The sequence below is a fragment of the Jaculus jaculus genome, chromosome 1 (genome assembly GCF_020740685.1).
Source record: "Jaculus jaculus isolate mJacJac1 chromosome 1, mJacJac1.mat.Y.cur, whole genome shotgun sequence".
Lineage (NCBI taxonomy): Eukaryota > Metazoa > Chordata > Mammalia > Rodentia > Dipodidae > Jaculus > Jaculus jaculus.
The window spans coordinates 123,813,824-123,829,647 of record NC_059102.1 but is presented as its reverse complement, the minus strand read 5'-3'; the positions used below and the strand labels follow the sequence as shown (position 1 = coordinate 123,829,647).

Sequence of the window (15,824 nt, the reverse complement as noted above, 5' to 3'; positions counted from 1 at the left end):
TTCCATAAAAGACAAATAATTACATTGTACTTAAAAATTTTTTAGTTTTATTTTTTCTTAAGTATGATTCTGGCAAACACACTGCATAAATTAAAATTCTATGCTTTTTTTAATCCCTAAATTCCTTTTCTGAAGGGAAATCAAGATAACACATTTCTACATCTTATTGTGACGGACTTTAGTATCATTGGGTTACCTTTTTTTTTTTTGCTATCTCTAAATAAACTAACTTCAGAAACATATTAATTAGGTTGATAAGACAATTGATCCTAACCGAGGATATGACCCAAACCATCAAGTATGATATTTTTAAAAACTAAAAGGAATTATAGAGCGTATCTCAAACCAGTAATATAGATGCCATGTTGCCGAATCTCTGGTGAATAGCACATTCAATGGAAATTACCTTTTTGTTCATAACCTATACTCAGAATTTAAATACTTGAATATTGTGAGTAGTTTGTTTCCCCTTTATAATTTAATAATTTAAAACAGTATCAATGGGGCAGGCTGAGTGGTATTTGTTAGAATAAAAGAAAACAATTATATTAGAGATTATCCTAGCAAATTTCACAATGTGATGTAATTAAAATTAAGACAACATGACAAGTGAAAAATAAAATTACAAATTTAAACAGCTTATTTGGAAACTGGCAGCTTAAATGCCCTAATAAAAATATGGGGTCTTGAGTGGTGGTGCACGCCTTTAACCCCAGCACTCGGGAGGTAAGAGGATCACTATGAGTTCGAGGCTAGCCTGGTAATACAATGAGTCCCAGGTCAGCCTGGTCTACAGTGAGATCTACATTGACAAAAACCAAAACCACAGCCAAACAAACAAAAATGCAGGGGTCTAGAAAACAATTAAAATTGGGGGGGGGGGAAGACTCTTAACTCAAGAGTTAACTTCCACACAGGGTGGTTTTCCCTCACTAAATTCTGTCACCTCTAATTTACACATTGATAGGAAGTCAGGGTGCTGCATCTCATTCCAGCTCTAACCCTAACAAGGTGTGAGCACCCTGGCATTCATCTCATTTTTCTGGAGTTGTTTAAAGAGTGTTGACTAGACGTTTCCCATTTTGTTTTCTAGCCACAACGTTTGAAGGTTGTCTAATAGAGGTTAACAAAAGCCCATTCAGTGTAGGGTAGATAGGAAGGAGGAAGGGAGGAGGGGAGGAGGAGAGGGAGGAAGCAGCCCAAGGAACTGTGAATCCTGAGGGAATGTGTGTTTAAGGACACATTCTGTTTGCTGTTTCTCTCCCATTGCTTTCCTCTCTCTCTCTGTGGGAGGACATGGTACTCCTTATCTTCTTAACACTGAAGTCACTGGGCAAGGTCACCTTCTGGGCTCTCTTCCAGGGGTGGCCTCTGTGATCATAATTCATCAAAGACAATGGCTTTTCATTAATACTCTGATCTGATACTATCTAGTTCTAATTTGTCATGATTTTCAGTAAAACTAAATTTAATATATTAAAATGTGCCTTTAAAATAATTATAACCATCAGGTCTTTTTCACTCAGCTTTGGCAAGCCCAATTAGTCAATATTCAAGTAGGCTAGACCATGAGAAATTTTTATCATCTTCCTTTTTTTTTTTTGCTTAGAAAACAGAAATTAGAGTTTAATTTGTCATTACTCTCCCTCTTTTCTACTATTCTCACTAAAATACTCTAACAACCAAAGAATGGTATTTTTTTATTTGCAAGCAGATAGATAGATATTGGGCATGCCAAGGCCTCTAGCCCCTGCAAACGAACTCCAGATGCATGCATCATTTTGTGCATCTGGCTCTATGTGGGCACTGGGGGATAGAACTTAGGCTTTGCAGGCAAGTACCTTAACCACTAAGCCATCTCACTAGCCCTTCAGTGTACTTCTTTATCCCAGTTATATCTGAGGATAAGGATCTCTAAAATCTTTACCCTAGCTGCCATTACTCTGAGTTCAGAAGAGCTATACACAGACGTTCGCCAGATCCAAGAGGGGAGGAAAAGCAATGTTTGAATACCATGCCTAAGAGAAATGCAAACAGAAAATTGGAGTGCTGAGGAGATGGCTCAGTGGATAAAATGCTTGGCATGCAAGCATGAGGACCTGAGTTTGGACCTTGGCACCTTGTAAGAGCTCAGCATGGTAATACATGCCTGTAATCTCAGTGCTGAAGAGGTGAAGATGGGGAGATCCCCGAGGCTTGCTGGCTAGCTAATGTAGCCAAATCAGTGCATCCAAGGTTCAGACTCTGACCCAAAAAAAGCAAAGTGAAGACACCCATTGTAACTTCTGGCCTCCACATATACACATGCACACAAAACCCACATATATGCCCATACACAAACACACAAGCACAACACATACACATACTAAAAATAAATTGGGGGGGGGGGAGATGTCCTTGACAATGGTCAATTGGCATGTCACATGGCAGACTTGCAAATATACATCTTGTATAAAGGAATTCCAGTTAGGAAAAACTATTAAGTTGATTGAGAATTTTGCTAATTTCATAGTATTTAGAACTACGTTCTTTAAAAAAAATTTTTTTTTAAAATTAATTAATTGAGAAAAAGAAGCAGATAGATAAAGAGAATGGGTGTGCCAGGGCCTCTAGCCACTGAAAACAAACTCCAGATGCATGTGCCACCTTGTGCATCTGGCTTACATGGGGTCTAGGGAATTGAACCTGGGTCCTTAGGCTTTGCAGGCATGTACTTTAACCAATAAGCCATCTCCCCAGCCCTAAAACTACTTTTTTTTTGACAAGATACCCAACATTCTGCTCTCTTTGCCACAGGCGAGCAACCCAAGGAGAGCTGCAAAGACACATGCAAGTACACACACCACCCACCACATTACATACACACAAGCAAAAAACAAAACGAAAACCTTGGACTGGAGAAGTGGCTAAGGGTACTTTCTGAGCAAACATGAGAGTCTGAGGGGGCTGGCCCCAAGACTTTCCAAGTTTGAATCGCCAGGACACATAAACAACTAGGCATGACCATGTTCCACCTGTAACCTTGGTCTCACAGGGAAGCAGAAACCAGGGAATCTCTGGAGCTTGTGAAAAACACAGCAAGCTCCTGAACCAGCAAGAGACATGAGCTCAACAAGAATGGGAAGAAGAACAATGGAGTGGGACACTTGAATTTCCTCTCTGGCTAGCGCACTCTACAAGGACGAGTACGTGGGGCACAGGGTACGTACAGATGCATCAACACCCCCCAACACACACACACACAGGCAAAAAAACACACCTTACTGCAACAATTATCACATACTTCCTTTGAAGTTTCCTTTAGGTGTGAAAACTTGTATTTCTATTTTCATAAGATAGTATTTATATGTGCCAAGATGACATCTTTGGCTAGAGAAATCAAGATCAAAATATACTTTTCTTTAGATGATGAACAATCAATCATAAGTGGACTCACAAAAACATGCAGGAATTAACAAAGTCCCTAGCAGACTGGCAACCAATATTTAGCATCGAGCCAATGCCATGTCTGCATATGAGCTTCCCTTTGACTAGACCCTTTCCCCTTCCCTGTCTGCATTACGAGGAACTCTCTTTGGCTTTACTTGGGTTTAAGAAAGCAACAATTACCTAAATAGTTATCATTCATTGTGCACATGCACATTCCCCTCCATGACAAAGTTAAGTATTAACTTAAAAAGTGGCTAGGGATATGGCCCCATAGCAGAGCACTTGCCTGGCATGTAAGGAGGTTGGAGATTTGATCTGGAAAACCTTACGAAGAGTGACACAAGCTGGGCACGGTGGCACACGCCTTTAATCCCAGCATTCGGGAAGCAGAGGTAGGAGGATCATCATGAGCTTGAGACCACTCTGAGTGAGGTCACCCTGGGCTAGAGTAAAACCCTACCTCGAAAAACCAAAAGGAAAAAACCAACCAACCAAACAAACAAAAAAACCAAAGGGGGGGGGAGAGTGACACAAACTTCTACCAGTGGTGGTAGTGAGCAACAAACTCTAATATTACATCTCAAAGTAAGAGCAGCAATGGGGCCTAAATAACCGATATTGTTAGCAGGCAGCACTGATCTTAGTCATCTGGAATTAAACGAACAGTAATGGCTTTCTTACATAAGAGATTTCAGTTAGTTTATTGTGCAGAAGGCCTCAAGTGGAAGCACAGCAGCTGTAGCACAGGACCGAGCTGGACAGGCCCAGGATGTAGTTTAGGACATGGACGCTCCTAAGCAGTAACTGTGCCATGGGCAAACCTGTTGGGTGTCTCTCATTTCTTCACTGACAAGAGAAATAAGTGTATCTAAAAGACTACTGTGAGAAAAAAGGACAAGTTATCGTAGCACTTGGTATGGGGCACATTGTAAGGATTAAGCAAAATGACAGTCACTGACAGATGAGGTACATTCCTAGGCATGTGTGCACCTGTGTGAACACAAGGGCTGGCACAGAAATGGCTTTTTTTGTATGACTAATTTTAAAACATGCTCCAAGGAAGGGCCTCCATGAGGTACTCAAAGCAGTCATTATATATTCTGAAGAGGACCCACTTATCAAAGGAATGAACAATGGTCAGGCTGCAGGAATAAAAAGTTTGGAAGACAATGGCATGGAGATTTTTCTTTCTTTTTTTTTTTGGTTTCTCGAGGTAGGGTCTTACTCTCAATGGAGATGTTTTTGCTGGGCTTTCAAAAAGAAAACATTTTGACAGCAGGAGCTATTTTGCATATCTCTGTAGCCTTCCCAGTATCTAGATCATCAATAAATAATTGTAAGTTTTCATCAATAAAATTACTGAACTTGGGCTGGAAAAATGGCTTAGAGGTTAAGCGCTTGCCTGTGAAGCCTAAGGACCCCAGTTCGAGGCTTGATTCCCCAGGACCCACATTAGCCAGATGCATAACGGGGCACATGCGTCTGGAGTTTGTTTGCAGTGGCTAGAGGCCCTGGCGCACCCATTCTCTCTCTCTCTCTACCTGCCTCTTTCTCTGTCTCTTGCTCTCAAATAAAAAATAAAAATGAACAAAAAAAATTTTTAAAAATTACCAAACTTGCTGGGCGTGGTGGTGCACACCTTTAATCTTAGCACTTGGGAGGCAGAGGTAGGAGGATTGCCATGAGTTCAAGGCCACCCTGAGCCTACACAGTGAATTCCAGGTCAGCCTGAGCTAGTGTGAGACCCTACCTCAGAAAACAAAAAGACAAATAAACAAACAAAAAATTACTGAACTCATAACATTTGGAAGTTGAGACATGACTTAGATATGTTCATGACATGGAAGTTTCCACTAATAATAACCTAACTGAAAAAAAAAATCCAGAGACCTGATATATGTTTAAAAAAATCAGGCTATTGTAGACCAAGCAGTAATGTAACTTACGGAATATGAGCTAGGCATGGTGGTTTAGACCTAAAATCCCAGCTCTCAGGAGGTGGAGGAAGGAGGATTAGGAAGCAAGACTTCAAGGTTAGCATGGGCTAAATGAGAGCTTGTCTCAAAACAAAGCTAAAACAAAACAGTAACATGGTAAAATGAATTAACATAGGAAACTTTTAAGAAAAATTGTGTAATAAATATTTTAATTATCTATCATTTATCTATCTATCTGAAACATTTAGATTAGTCTAGTGACCACAATAATAAGTGGAATCTTAAGTATAAGCTGTCTTGAATAACAGTCATAAATATCTCTGATCTTCATATATAATGTGTTTAAAAAAAAAAAACTGCTAACATTGATAGTTTCCAAGAAATAGTTTCTCATTTGACTATCGAAGAAAGACTGAGTCATGCAGTTACATAATCAAATGCTGACATATGAATTCAGTGTTTGTTATAGACAATGCAAAGCTTCCAGAGTCACGTGAGGGACCTGGAGAGACACTCTCTAACAAGACATTACATTGATCTTAAAGTGTAAGCTTTGCAAATATGGTCTTATTGTTTCTGTACAAACCACAAGATTTCCTGAAGAGGCGGCACATTTAGCTGAAGTGAACACCTGCTGGGCTTCTGAATTTTTGCTAAAGCACATAACCGACTGAGTCTGGCATGCACTTCTGCCACGGTGTAAAATTATTCTAAATAATAAAAATGGCATCTGTGGTAGATCCTCAATACTGTTTAGATAAAAATATAAAATTTAGAGGTAGTCATGGATTTTTATAATTTAATTAACTCAAAGAGAGACTTATTGTTTGGCTATGTTTCTAGTTACCTATTCTTCAGAAGAAAAAGTTTTCTGAATGTAACACAATGTTCCTATCTGGCTTGATTTATCAAAGGAAAAATATAAATAAAAAATAATTCATGGGCTGGAGAGATGGCTTAGCAGTTAAGCGCTTGCCTGTGAAGCCTAAGGACTCCGGTTTGAGGCTTGATTTCCCAGGGCCCACGTTAGCCAGAAGCACAAGGGGGCGCACGCATCTGGAGTTCATTTGCAGTGGCTGGAAGCCCTGGCACGCCCATTCTCTATCTGCCTCTTTCTCTTTCTGTCACTCTCAAATAAATAAATAAAAATGAACCAAAAATATTAAAAAAAATAATTCATGAGCTGGGCGTGGTGCTGCACGCCTTTAATCCCAGCACTTGGGCGGCAGAGGTAGGAGGATCACCATGAGCCACCCTGAAACTCCATAGTGAATTCCAGGTCAGCCTGAACTAGAGTGAGACCCTATCTCAAAAAAAAAAAAAAAAAAAATCACATTCCTAATTTAACTGTGTATGTCTGAATGAAAATAAAGCACAAGTAAGCAGGGTGAATTTTCATGTCAGTACCTCAATAAACACACACAAGGACTCAGAACTTTCCAGTTCTGCTTCTGCTTGCTCAGTGCACAGGGCGGCCCTTCTTTCTCAAGGTAAACTACTTTGCTGTCCAACACTTATCAAGGATTCAGAAACTAGGTCAATTACAAAAATGAAATGTTCGATCAGATTTTAAGTGTATTATAGAAATCTTTAAGAAATGAGATATAGGCCACATGAAAATGACATTTTTAAAAGAGAGTTTCCTTATATCAGGTTTGTCTTGTGCCCTTATGGGCCAAGTCTAGAATAAGGAGAAATAAGGAGAAAGGAAGGTCTGCAAAAGAACTGGGAGAAGAAGAAGGCTTTGTGGCTTTTAAATGACTAGGATGAGGAGGTGGGCTAGAGGACAGAGAGTACCTCAGAGAAGATCACATTCCTTTTAACCAGACAACCTTCAGAGATGGAGAGACATTGTACCACCTCTGGCTCTAATCACAGAAGACTAACCACAGGTTGACGCTGAAAAAAAATAGAAAAGGCTCCGGAGGGAGAAGACAGAATACCATTTCCTAACTTATGACCTATGTTCTAACTGACATATGAACTCATCATTAATATGAAAAGATTAAGATAATACACACAGAAATAATCATCTCCCTTTCTTGTTTCTGGATGCGTAAATAATGCTTGTCATGGAGTCAACTCATGAAGATGAAGTTAATTCCACTACACAATGCTTTTGTAGACTGCCCACTCCTGTACCAAATAAAAGACCACAGCCTAGAAGAGTAAGTCATGATGCGCCTATTGTACCTTAGCAACAGAAAGAGCCACCTATGGGCTGGAGAGATGGCTTAGCGGTTAAGCGCTTGCCTGTGAAGCCAAAGGATCCCGGTTCAAGGCTCAATTCCCCAGGACCCACGTTAGCCAGATGCATAAGGAGGTGCACACGTCTGGAGTTCGTTTGCAGTGGCTGGAGGCCCTGGCACGCCCATTCTCTCTCTCTCTTATCTGCCTCTTTCTCTGACTGTTGCTCTCAAATAAATAAAAATAAACAACAACAACAAAAAAGAGCCACCTAGCTCAGCTCTGTGACAATTCAATGAAATGAATCAAAATTTTTGTCCATGCAGTACCATAAATTAATATATACAACTGCAACTACCTTCCAAGCTAATATGAATTATGAGGTTGTCCTGAAGAATAAATACCTCCCAACAGAGTGCTCATATCCAAAAAACCAATTAGAATTCGGTGCTTATTTTCACTGGTGATTATGCAGTATAGGAATATATCTCAGCATTGTTGTGGCTCTAAAGTAAAATTTATTTGACTTTTTTTTTTTACTATCATAACTAATAATTCATCACAGTCTTCAAGATTTAAAAACAACGATCTTGGAAAAACCACCACAAATGTTTGTCCAAATTATTATGACTTCAGGCTATCATAGATAAATCCACTTATATTTACTGTAGGAGAAACTCAAAAATGCTTTGAATTCAAGTAAACCTGGTAATTAAACATTGTTATTTCAAATGGATGTCAATATTTCTTTGATCTTAAGTATAGAGTCAAGTAACCCCCTTAGGGAAAAGACTGACCTTTAATGTTATAAATAAGTAACAAAATATTTTAGCTTTTAAAAGAATGAGCTTTTTTTTGGGGGGGGGGGCTGGAGAGATGGCTTAGCAGTTAAGTGCTTGCCTGTGAAGCCTAAGGACCCCGGTTAGAGGCTCGATTCACCAGGACCCATGTTTGCCAGATACACAAGGGGCGCATGCGCCTGGAGTTCATTTGCAGTGGCTGGAAGCCCTGGTGTGCCCATTCTCTCTCTCTGCCTCTTTCTCTCTCTGTAGCTCTCAAATAAATAAATACAAATAAACAAAAAAAAAATCAAAACAATTTAAAAAAAGAATGAGCTTTTTTATTGTCTCGTCTAATGTTCTTAAGAGTTTTACTATAACTTTCATTTTCCGTTATCTCTTTATGCCCAATATATAATCTAACACTTGGGAATATTTTCAAAGTTTTTGGTAGTTTTAACTTTTTAATAAATTCATTTATAAGATATTTTGTAAATTCACTTACACTGACTTAGGGACAAACATTCTACCACACCAGTAAAAGTGAGTTATACAACAGTCCTTTGTTTTTGTCACAGTAACAGACCTTGCATATTGAACATTAGACATATTCCAGAGAATGGCACCTTTATTCTTCCTTCCCCTTGCTTCCCCCCAAAGAAAAGATGTTCACCAAACACCTGGATTTTCATACAAGAAGAAAAATGAGGCACAGAAGCCAAAACTGGAAGCTAAAAAATAAACATGTAAGTAACTAGATGGTGAGCTTATTAATAAATATCACTTTCATAATCTGATCCAAAAATCATCTTCTGTGAGTAGTAAAGTAGGTTTGTTGTCTCCCCCTGATTTATATAGAATTTTAAAAATTAAAAAAATAAAGCCATTTATGAAGGAGACTAAAGTGAGAGGTGAGGTAAGAAGGAGAAGCAAGAGGACACAGCATCTTAGATGACTCTTGGTCTCATTTCTGACAGTTAAACAAACAAACAAACAAACAAACAAAAAACGGAATACTTTCTCTACTGTTGCCTGAGAAGCACTATGGTTTTGTCAAGTCTGTAACAGTAATTATGTGTGACCACCCACAAGTATGTTCATCTGTCTCAAGCCTATTAATACTATGTTAGTAATACTAAACTATTGCCACTGGCTTATCTGTAAAAAGAAAAATATATATTTGTATTTTTTATAAAGTTAAGTAACACTGAGGGCAGATGAAAGGGAACAAGAAGCAGGGCATCATCACAGTTTCTCAGGACATGGAAATCACACAAGTCTTTGCATAAGCCACCTGGTCAAGCAGTGTCTGAGGAAGAGTCATAGGAAGCCGAGACAATGAAATTGCCGCTGCTGGAGTGGCCGGCCATTGACTGGGCGGCCTGCTGGCTCAGGTTATTACAGATGAGCACCAGCTGGTTGCTCTGGGCCTCCGACAATGTGCTGCAGCTCTGATAGACGCTGAAGTTGGTTTTCCTGCCGGGGATGTTGCCCTTTTCACACATGGTCTTCACCATCTTGGCCAGCTTGTTTTTGCCAAGGGCCTGACAGTTGTACCAGTGCAGGGCTGCCAGGTTCACCACCGGCTTGATGGACAGGTAGAAGGGAGCGTCCTCATAGCGCATGGCAGGGGGCCTCCGCTGGGCGTACTCCTTGTAGTCCTGCACTGGGCAGGTTTGTGGGGCATGCTGGGTGGCATACACACGTGAGTCAGTCCCCCCCCTCTTGGTTTTGGCATTCAGATCACCAGTGTCTTGACCCATCCACTCCAAGTACTCCAGCCCCGTTTCTGTGACCCGGAGCCGGATGTCACCCCACTTCAGGGTCGATCCATGGAAGCCTGTACAGTGGCCAAAAGCTTTTGTGTTGTTGAGCCAGACAAGGTTGAGCAGCCCCTCGGGGTTGTAGCGGCTCAGCAGGCCTCTTTTCCGCAGGATGAGCTCGTCGGCAAAGGTGAGCTTCATGGACTTGTGCGGCTTGTTTCCTTTCCCCTTGCAGCGCAGCTCGATCTGCTTCTGCTTCAGGGCCTCCTGGGAGCGCTTGAACTCCTTGTCCCTGGTGATGCTGTAGCCGTACCTGTGTTCTTTCAGGTACCGTTCCAGTCCGCACTGGTAATTCGCCAAGCTATTGGGTTCATACTCAGATCCGTCCTTCTGCCTGGCATCAACGAAGAAAGAGGCAAGGTAGGCATCCAGCTCCTTGCAAGGGATGACATAAATCTCTCTCGTTTCGGAAGGGTACTTGGAGATGAGGAACTCGCGGAAATTGCGGAGCGCAGTCTGCGTGCTCCGGATGGTTTTCTCGTTCTGCTCCCTGCTGAGCTCAGCTGCTCTTTCATCCTGGTCTGCAACAAACGGGGAAGGGGAGGGATAGAGAGGGTGTTGATGAGTTCAGACAAGGCATTTTCTACTCTGAAATAAACTTTCCTTTTATAATGAAATGGGAAAGAAGACTCACTGAGAAACAGTATTATTTATAGACCCATCACACTTATATGGAGCCAACTTCAGTGTCACAAATCACAGGAGAAGGCCCAGGACAATGAACATGCACTTCTGCTGTTACTGGCACACAGTTCAGTGGGCAAAGGTCTGTGGAATGGGTAAGACTGAAGACAGCCTTTGCTTGAGGAAAAGTATGGGAGAGAGATGCGCTACTCCTCCTAAGAAGTGTGTGGGCCCCAAGAGCTGCCAACTTCATTCTGATCACTTCATTTGTGAAACTGGAGGTGGTACTGGTTCCATTTTATTGAATTAGCCTAAAATACCTGTATTTGTTATTTTATACCATCACTGGAATTTTGTATTTAGAAATGACTAAACATATTTTACGTTAGTTAATTTGATGCTTCTACAGAAATTCAATTCATGTTCTCCTCATGTGATTGCAAGGTGGTTTGTAATTTGATAATACTTTTTACTATTTTGGAGGGAAACAAGGAGTATTCCTTGGCTGTCAATCTCATGGCTGTCTGTCACTAGGACAAAGTGTAAGGAAGGTATTTATCTTCTCCCGTAAACTGCTGTGGTTTTTTTTGGGGGGTCATTTATACTCTGCCTGAAGGATGTGGGTGCTGTTTCCCCTGTGTATCATCCCTGCGGTAATGCTGCTCTATAGGAGCAGACCCCATGCTTTACTGGGCTCCAGCATCACTCAGGACACTTCAACAAGTAAAAGACTACCTGGTGGCAGGCCTAGGAATCTGCATTTAACCAGCACCCATATGCTTATGAGGCTCAAGGGCACGCTTTGAGAAACAAGTCTTTGTTGCTCAGGAGGTTGAGGCAGGAGGATTTTAAGTTCAAGGTTTGCCTGGGCTACAGTAAAACAGCATTCTAATGCTTGTATTCTATGGAGGAAACTTTTATTTTGCCCTTTAAAAAATATAATGGTGGGCTGGAGAGATGGCTTAGCGGTTAAGCGCTTGCCTGTGAAGCCTAAGGACCCCGGTTCAAGGCTCGGTTCCCCAGGTCCCACGTTAGCCAGATGCACAAGGGGGCGCACACGTCTGGAGTTCGTTTGCAGAGGCTGGAAGCCCTGGCGCGCCCATTCTCTCTCTCTCCCTCTATCTTTCTCTCTGTGTCTGTCGCTCTCAAATAAATAAATGAAAAAATATATATAATGGTTACATTCAATAATTTGTTTAAATGGTTTCATTTCAATAACATTTAACTTGGGATCTTAACATTATTAATAAGCCAGGTGTGGTGGTGCATGCCTTTAAATCCCAGCACATGGGAAGCAGATGTAGGAGGATTGCCATGAGTTTGAGAGGCCATCCTGAGATTTCCCAGGACCTATATAAGCTAGATGCACATGGTGGCGCATGAGTCTAGAGTTTGCTTGTGGTGTCTGAAGGCGCAGGTGTGCCCATTCTCTCTCTTCCTCCCTCTCTCAAATAAATTTAAAAAGAAAGAAAGAAAATATAAGAAACTTTTAAAACTTAAAAAAAAATCACTACTTGTCAGACATGATCTCAGTGAAACTCAAAAGAGAAATCCAAAAACAGAATTATACAATAGAAAACCAAGCTATCCTATTCCCCATACACTAAATTCGTTTTTTCTATTTATTTGTGGAAGGCATAGAGGTTTAGAACAACAATAAAATATAATTTCTGATTCTGAGATATAAGGTAAGAGCATTTGTTTATTCCAATTGTGTATGTAGGAAAACTTCTGATTAATTTATAAGGCTGCTCAGTAGATGTCTTTATTTTTTTTTAGTAGATGTCTTTATAATTACCACATCGAATAATAGTTTCTAATACATTAAATTTTATTCATAGAACATAGTACATACTACTTTTTTCATAAAGCATTACTGCACATATATATGCATAACCATGTTATTTTAAAATGACAATTCTATGCCAAAATTGCCAAAGTCCATACAACTTTGTAAAATGAACTCAAATTAATTAAACCTGTTAAGATATTTATACAAGCACATTTGGGAGATCACAGTTCTCAACTTCAAATATACAAAAGCAGATTTTATAAACCTAACTTTCAGTTATCCTTTTTTGCTAGTTGAAATTGCTTACATATCAATAATGAAGATGGCTATCTTTCCATCAAAAACATAAGAAACAGCAGGTTGAATGTAACCTTTTACCAGCAGGCTTCCTTGACTGTTTACACAGAAAGCCAGAGGGGCCAGAACATATGTTTATTTTGGCTACTTGTTCAAGTATCTATCGCAGCAGCCTTCAGACTTCAAAGACTTTCTAAGAAATAAACATTCACAAAGAGCTTTGGGGAACAAATTTCTAGTCCCTAATCTTTCACATGGGGTCTTTTCTAAAACTTCATCTGAGATGAAGCCTGAAGCCATGCATTGCTATCACCCAAGTCTAGCACATGTTTGAGGTGTAGAAGAGTTGTGATGCTAAGCAAATTTTACAAATCAGTGATTAAGTCCTAGAACTTCCTGTCTTATAGATTCTGATCTATGGAAATCTGCCATGAGAAATAAGACTTTGGGGCCCGAATAGAGGTGTTCTGAATTTAGGACTTCCGAAGAGGTTGTAGTATACAGTCAATTCTTTAAAAGGGAAGATTCTTCAGAACTATCAAAGCATTCAAGATAATGTACAGGCTTAAATTTTTGTTCATTTCTTGCAGATTCAATGTGCTTTTTATTTATAAGGTGTCTAATAATTATCATCAAATCACATGAGATATTGATTCTACTTAGCTAATCCTTGTTTTCATCCTACGAAAGAGTATTTTTACCTCCTTTTTTACAAAATAAACTGAAACTTAATTGTAAACCTTTAGGTGCCAATTTAGAAATGAGGGGATAGTACTCAGAGAGGTACTTGAGCAAAAATGCCTTCATGTCGGACTTAAATAGCATTAGAGAGCTACAGACACGAGGCTAGTGAAGATGACAGTTGGCTGAGCTGGTGTGCTGGCTGGTGTCACCAAGGTTCCTTGGCAAGGTGGCCCATACAGTCACACTTCAACCCATCCTTAACCTGCCCTGTCTTCATGGCTTTCCCTTCTCTACAGGGCTTCAATCTTACTTAAGAAAGCCACTGACTCTATTGGAAAACACAGAGCCGTTGTATCTACTGGAAAGTCAAAGTCAATGTTCCACTGTCATCGTCCTTAGAATGTAGCTGGAAGGGCAAAGATACCCTCATTCATTTTATATGAATAAGGGCAATAAGAAGTTCTTCAAATCAAACACAAGGTATGAGTTTTTTGCTAATCACAAAATCAAATAAAACCAGAAAAAAATCTAATAGTGTAATATGGAACTATTATAATTATCTTGCATTCATCTCCAGTGTTAGAAAAAATTTTGCCTCATTCCTTTAAAAAACTTACAAGATGTAACATACATAGAATATAAGCAGTCATTAAATGCATTTGACTTTCATAGGCTGAATTCACTGAATATAATAACCACTCCCAGAAAAAGAATCCCTGAAGTTTTCCCTTCTGTCATTCCTTTGCACCAAGAAAAACCATTCTCCTGACATGAACCATCATAGATTTGGTTGGCCTATCACTGTAAAATGAGTGAGTGTATGGAATCAAAGGCATGAAATGCTTTTGTATCTGGGCATCTTCTGCCCAACAAAAGCAGCTCTCCCACAATCCCATGCATTTGTAAGTAACTGATCCATACTGCTGTTAACATTCCATTGTATGAATTTACCAACATTCATTTTTGGATTCTATTCTATTACATTGCATTCTATTAAGTTTTCCAGTTTGTGGCTATCTGTTAAAGCTGCTGCAAACATTCGAATAGGTGTCTTTGGGTGATCATGTGAATGTACTTATGGTATATATATACACACACATACATACATATATAGGTTTTTCAAGGCAGGGTCTCACTCTAGGCCAGGCTGACCTGTAATTCACTATGTAGTCTCAGGGTGGCCTCGAATTCACCGTGATCCTCCTACCTCTGCCTCCCAAGTGCTGAGATTAAAGGCATGTGCCACCATGCCCAGCACTGGGTGTATACTTAGAAGTAGAAATGCTGAATTATAAGAAATCATATGCTTACCCTTAACAGACATGGATAACCAATATTCCAAAGTGGTTTGATCCATTAACTTTTCCTGCCAAGAGTGAGCTCAGGTCGTTCCGTATCTTCTGTAACACTAAGAAATGTCCAGGCTTCTTTATCTTAGCTATTCTGGTGGGTGGGTGGTTTGAATTGTCCATTTCTCTGATGTTAAACACCTCTGGTTTGTTTATTGGCCATTGTGAGATGACTAAGTTTCCCCTTGCCTTTCTTTTTGGGGTGGAATTTGAGGCAGGGTCTCGCTCTAGCTCAGGCTGATCTGGAATTCACTCTGTAGTCTCAGGGTGACCTTGAACTCTCAGTGATCCTCCTACCTCTGCCTCCCAAGTGCCGGGATTAAAGCTGTGCACCACTATACCCAGCTATTTTTTTTTTTTAATTAAACTGACTGCTCTTTTCTTATTGTTTATATGTTTCAACAAATTCTGGATCTGAATCTTCACCAGATAAACATCTTCTCCCAGTCTCTGTCTTGTCTTTTTACTTTGTTTTGTCTGTTAATGAACAAGACTTCTTACTGTTAATATAGTTCAATTTGTCAAGGTTTATCCTTTATGGTTCAGAGTATTTTGGATCCTGTTTAAGAAATCTTGCTTATTCCAAGGTCTTCTATGTTTTCCAACTTTCAATTTGCCATCCTCCTAGAATTGATTTGCACATTTTGCTTTGCCATTTGCCACAATATCCATGTAATGTTCTTAAAATGGAGCCATCTGATTTTAATTAACAAAACTTAAACAGGAAAAATCCCATCCCAAGCACAAAAAATAAATAGGTAATACAAGCTTATGGCACAGTAACTAAAAGTTAGAAATACATATAGCTTGCTCTCCCATCTCATCTGTTTGTTACTAAGACTCCCTCTATAATCAATATTACCAGCTGATTGGGTGTAATTTTTTTCTGTTCACACACATACTCTTTTCCTTTAAAGATAGGG

The 15,824-nt window shown here is 39.8% G+C and overlaps 1 protein-coding gene across 4 annotated transcripts in view; it reads right to left on the bottom strand.

The window, feature by feature from the left end:
• Kiaa1958 (KIAA1958 ortholog) overlaps positions 1–15,824 on the bottom strand; it is a 176,519-nt gene that overhangs the window by 29,520 nt on the left and 131,175 nt on the right. Inside the window, exons 3-4 of one of the 4 annotated variants that reach the window (XM_045133386.1) lie at positions 9,627–10,676; positions 573–1,371 (exon numbers count right to left, since the gene is read on the bottom strand). The exons of 1 other annotated variant lie outside the window; for it this stretch is intronic. In XM_045133386.1, coding sequence (XP_044989321.1) covers positions 9,631–10,676 — 1,046 coding nt within the window. In that variant the 3' untranslated portion in view covers positions 573–1,371; positions 9,627–9,630. Of the gene's footprint in view, positions 1–572; positions 1,372–9,626; positions 10,677–15,824 lie in introns of those variants that run through there. 2 more of the 4 variants (XM_045133394.1, XM_045133387.1) reach the window with 2 other exon arrangements.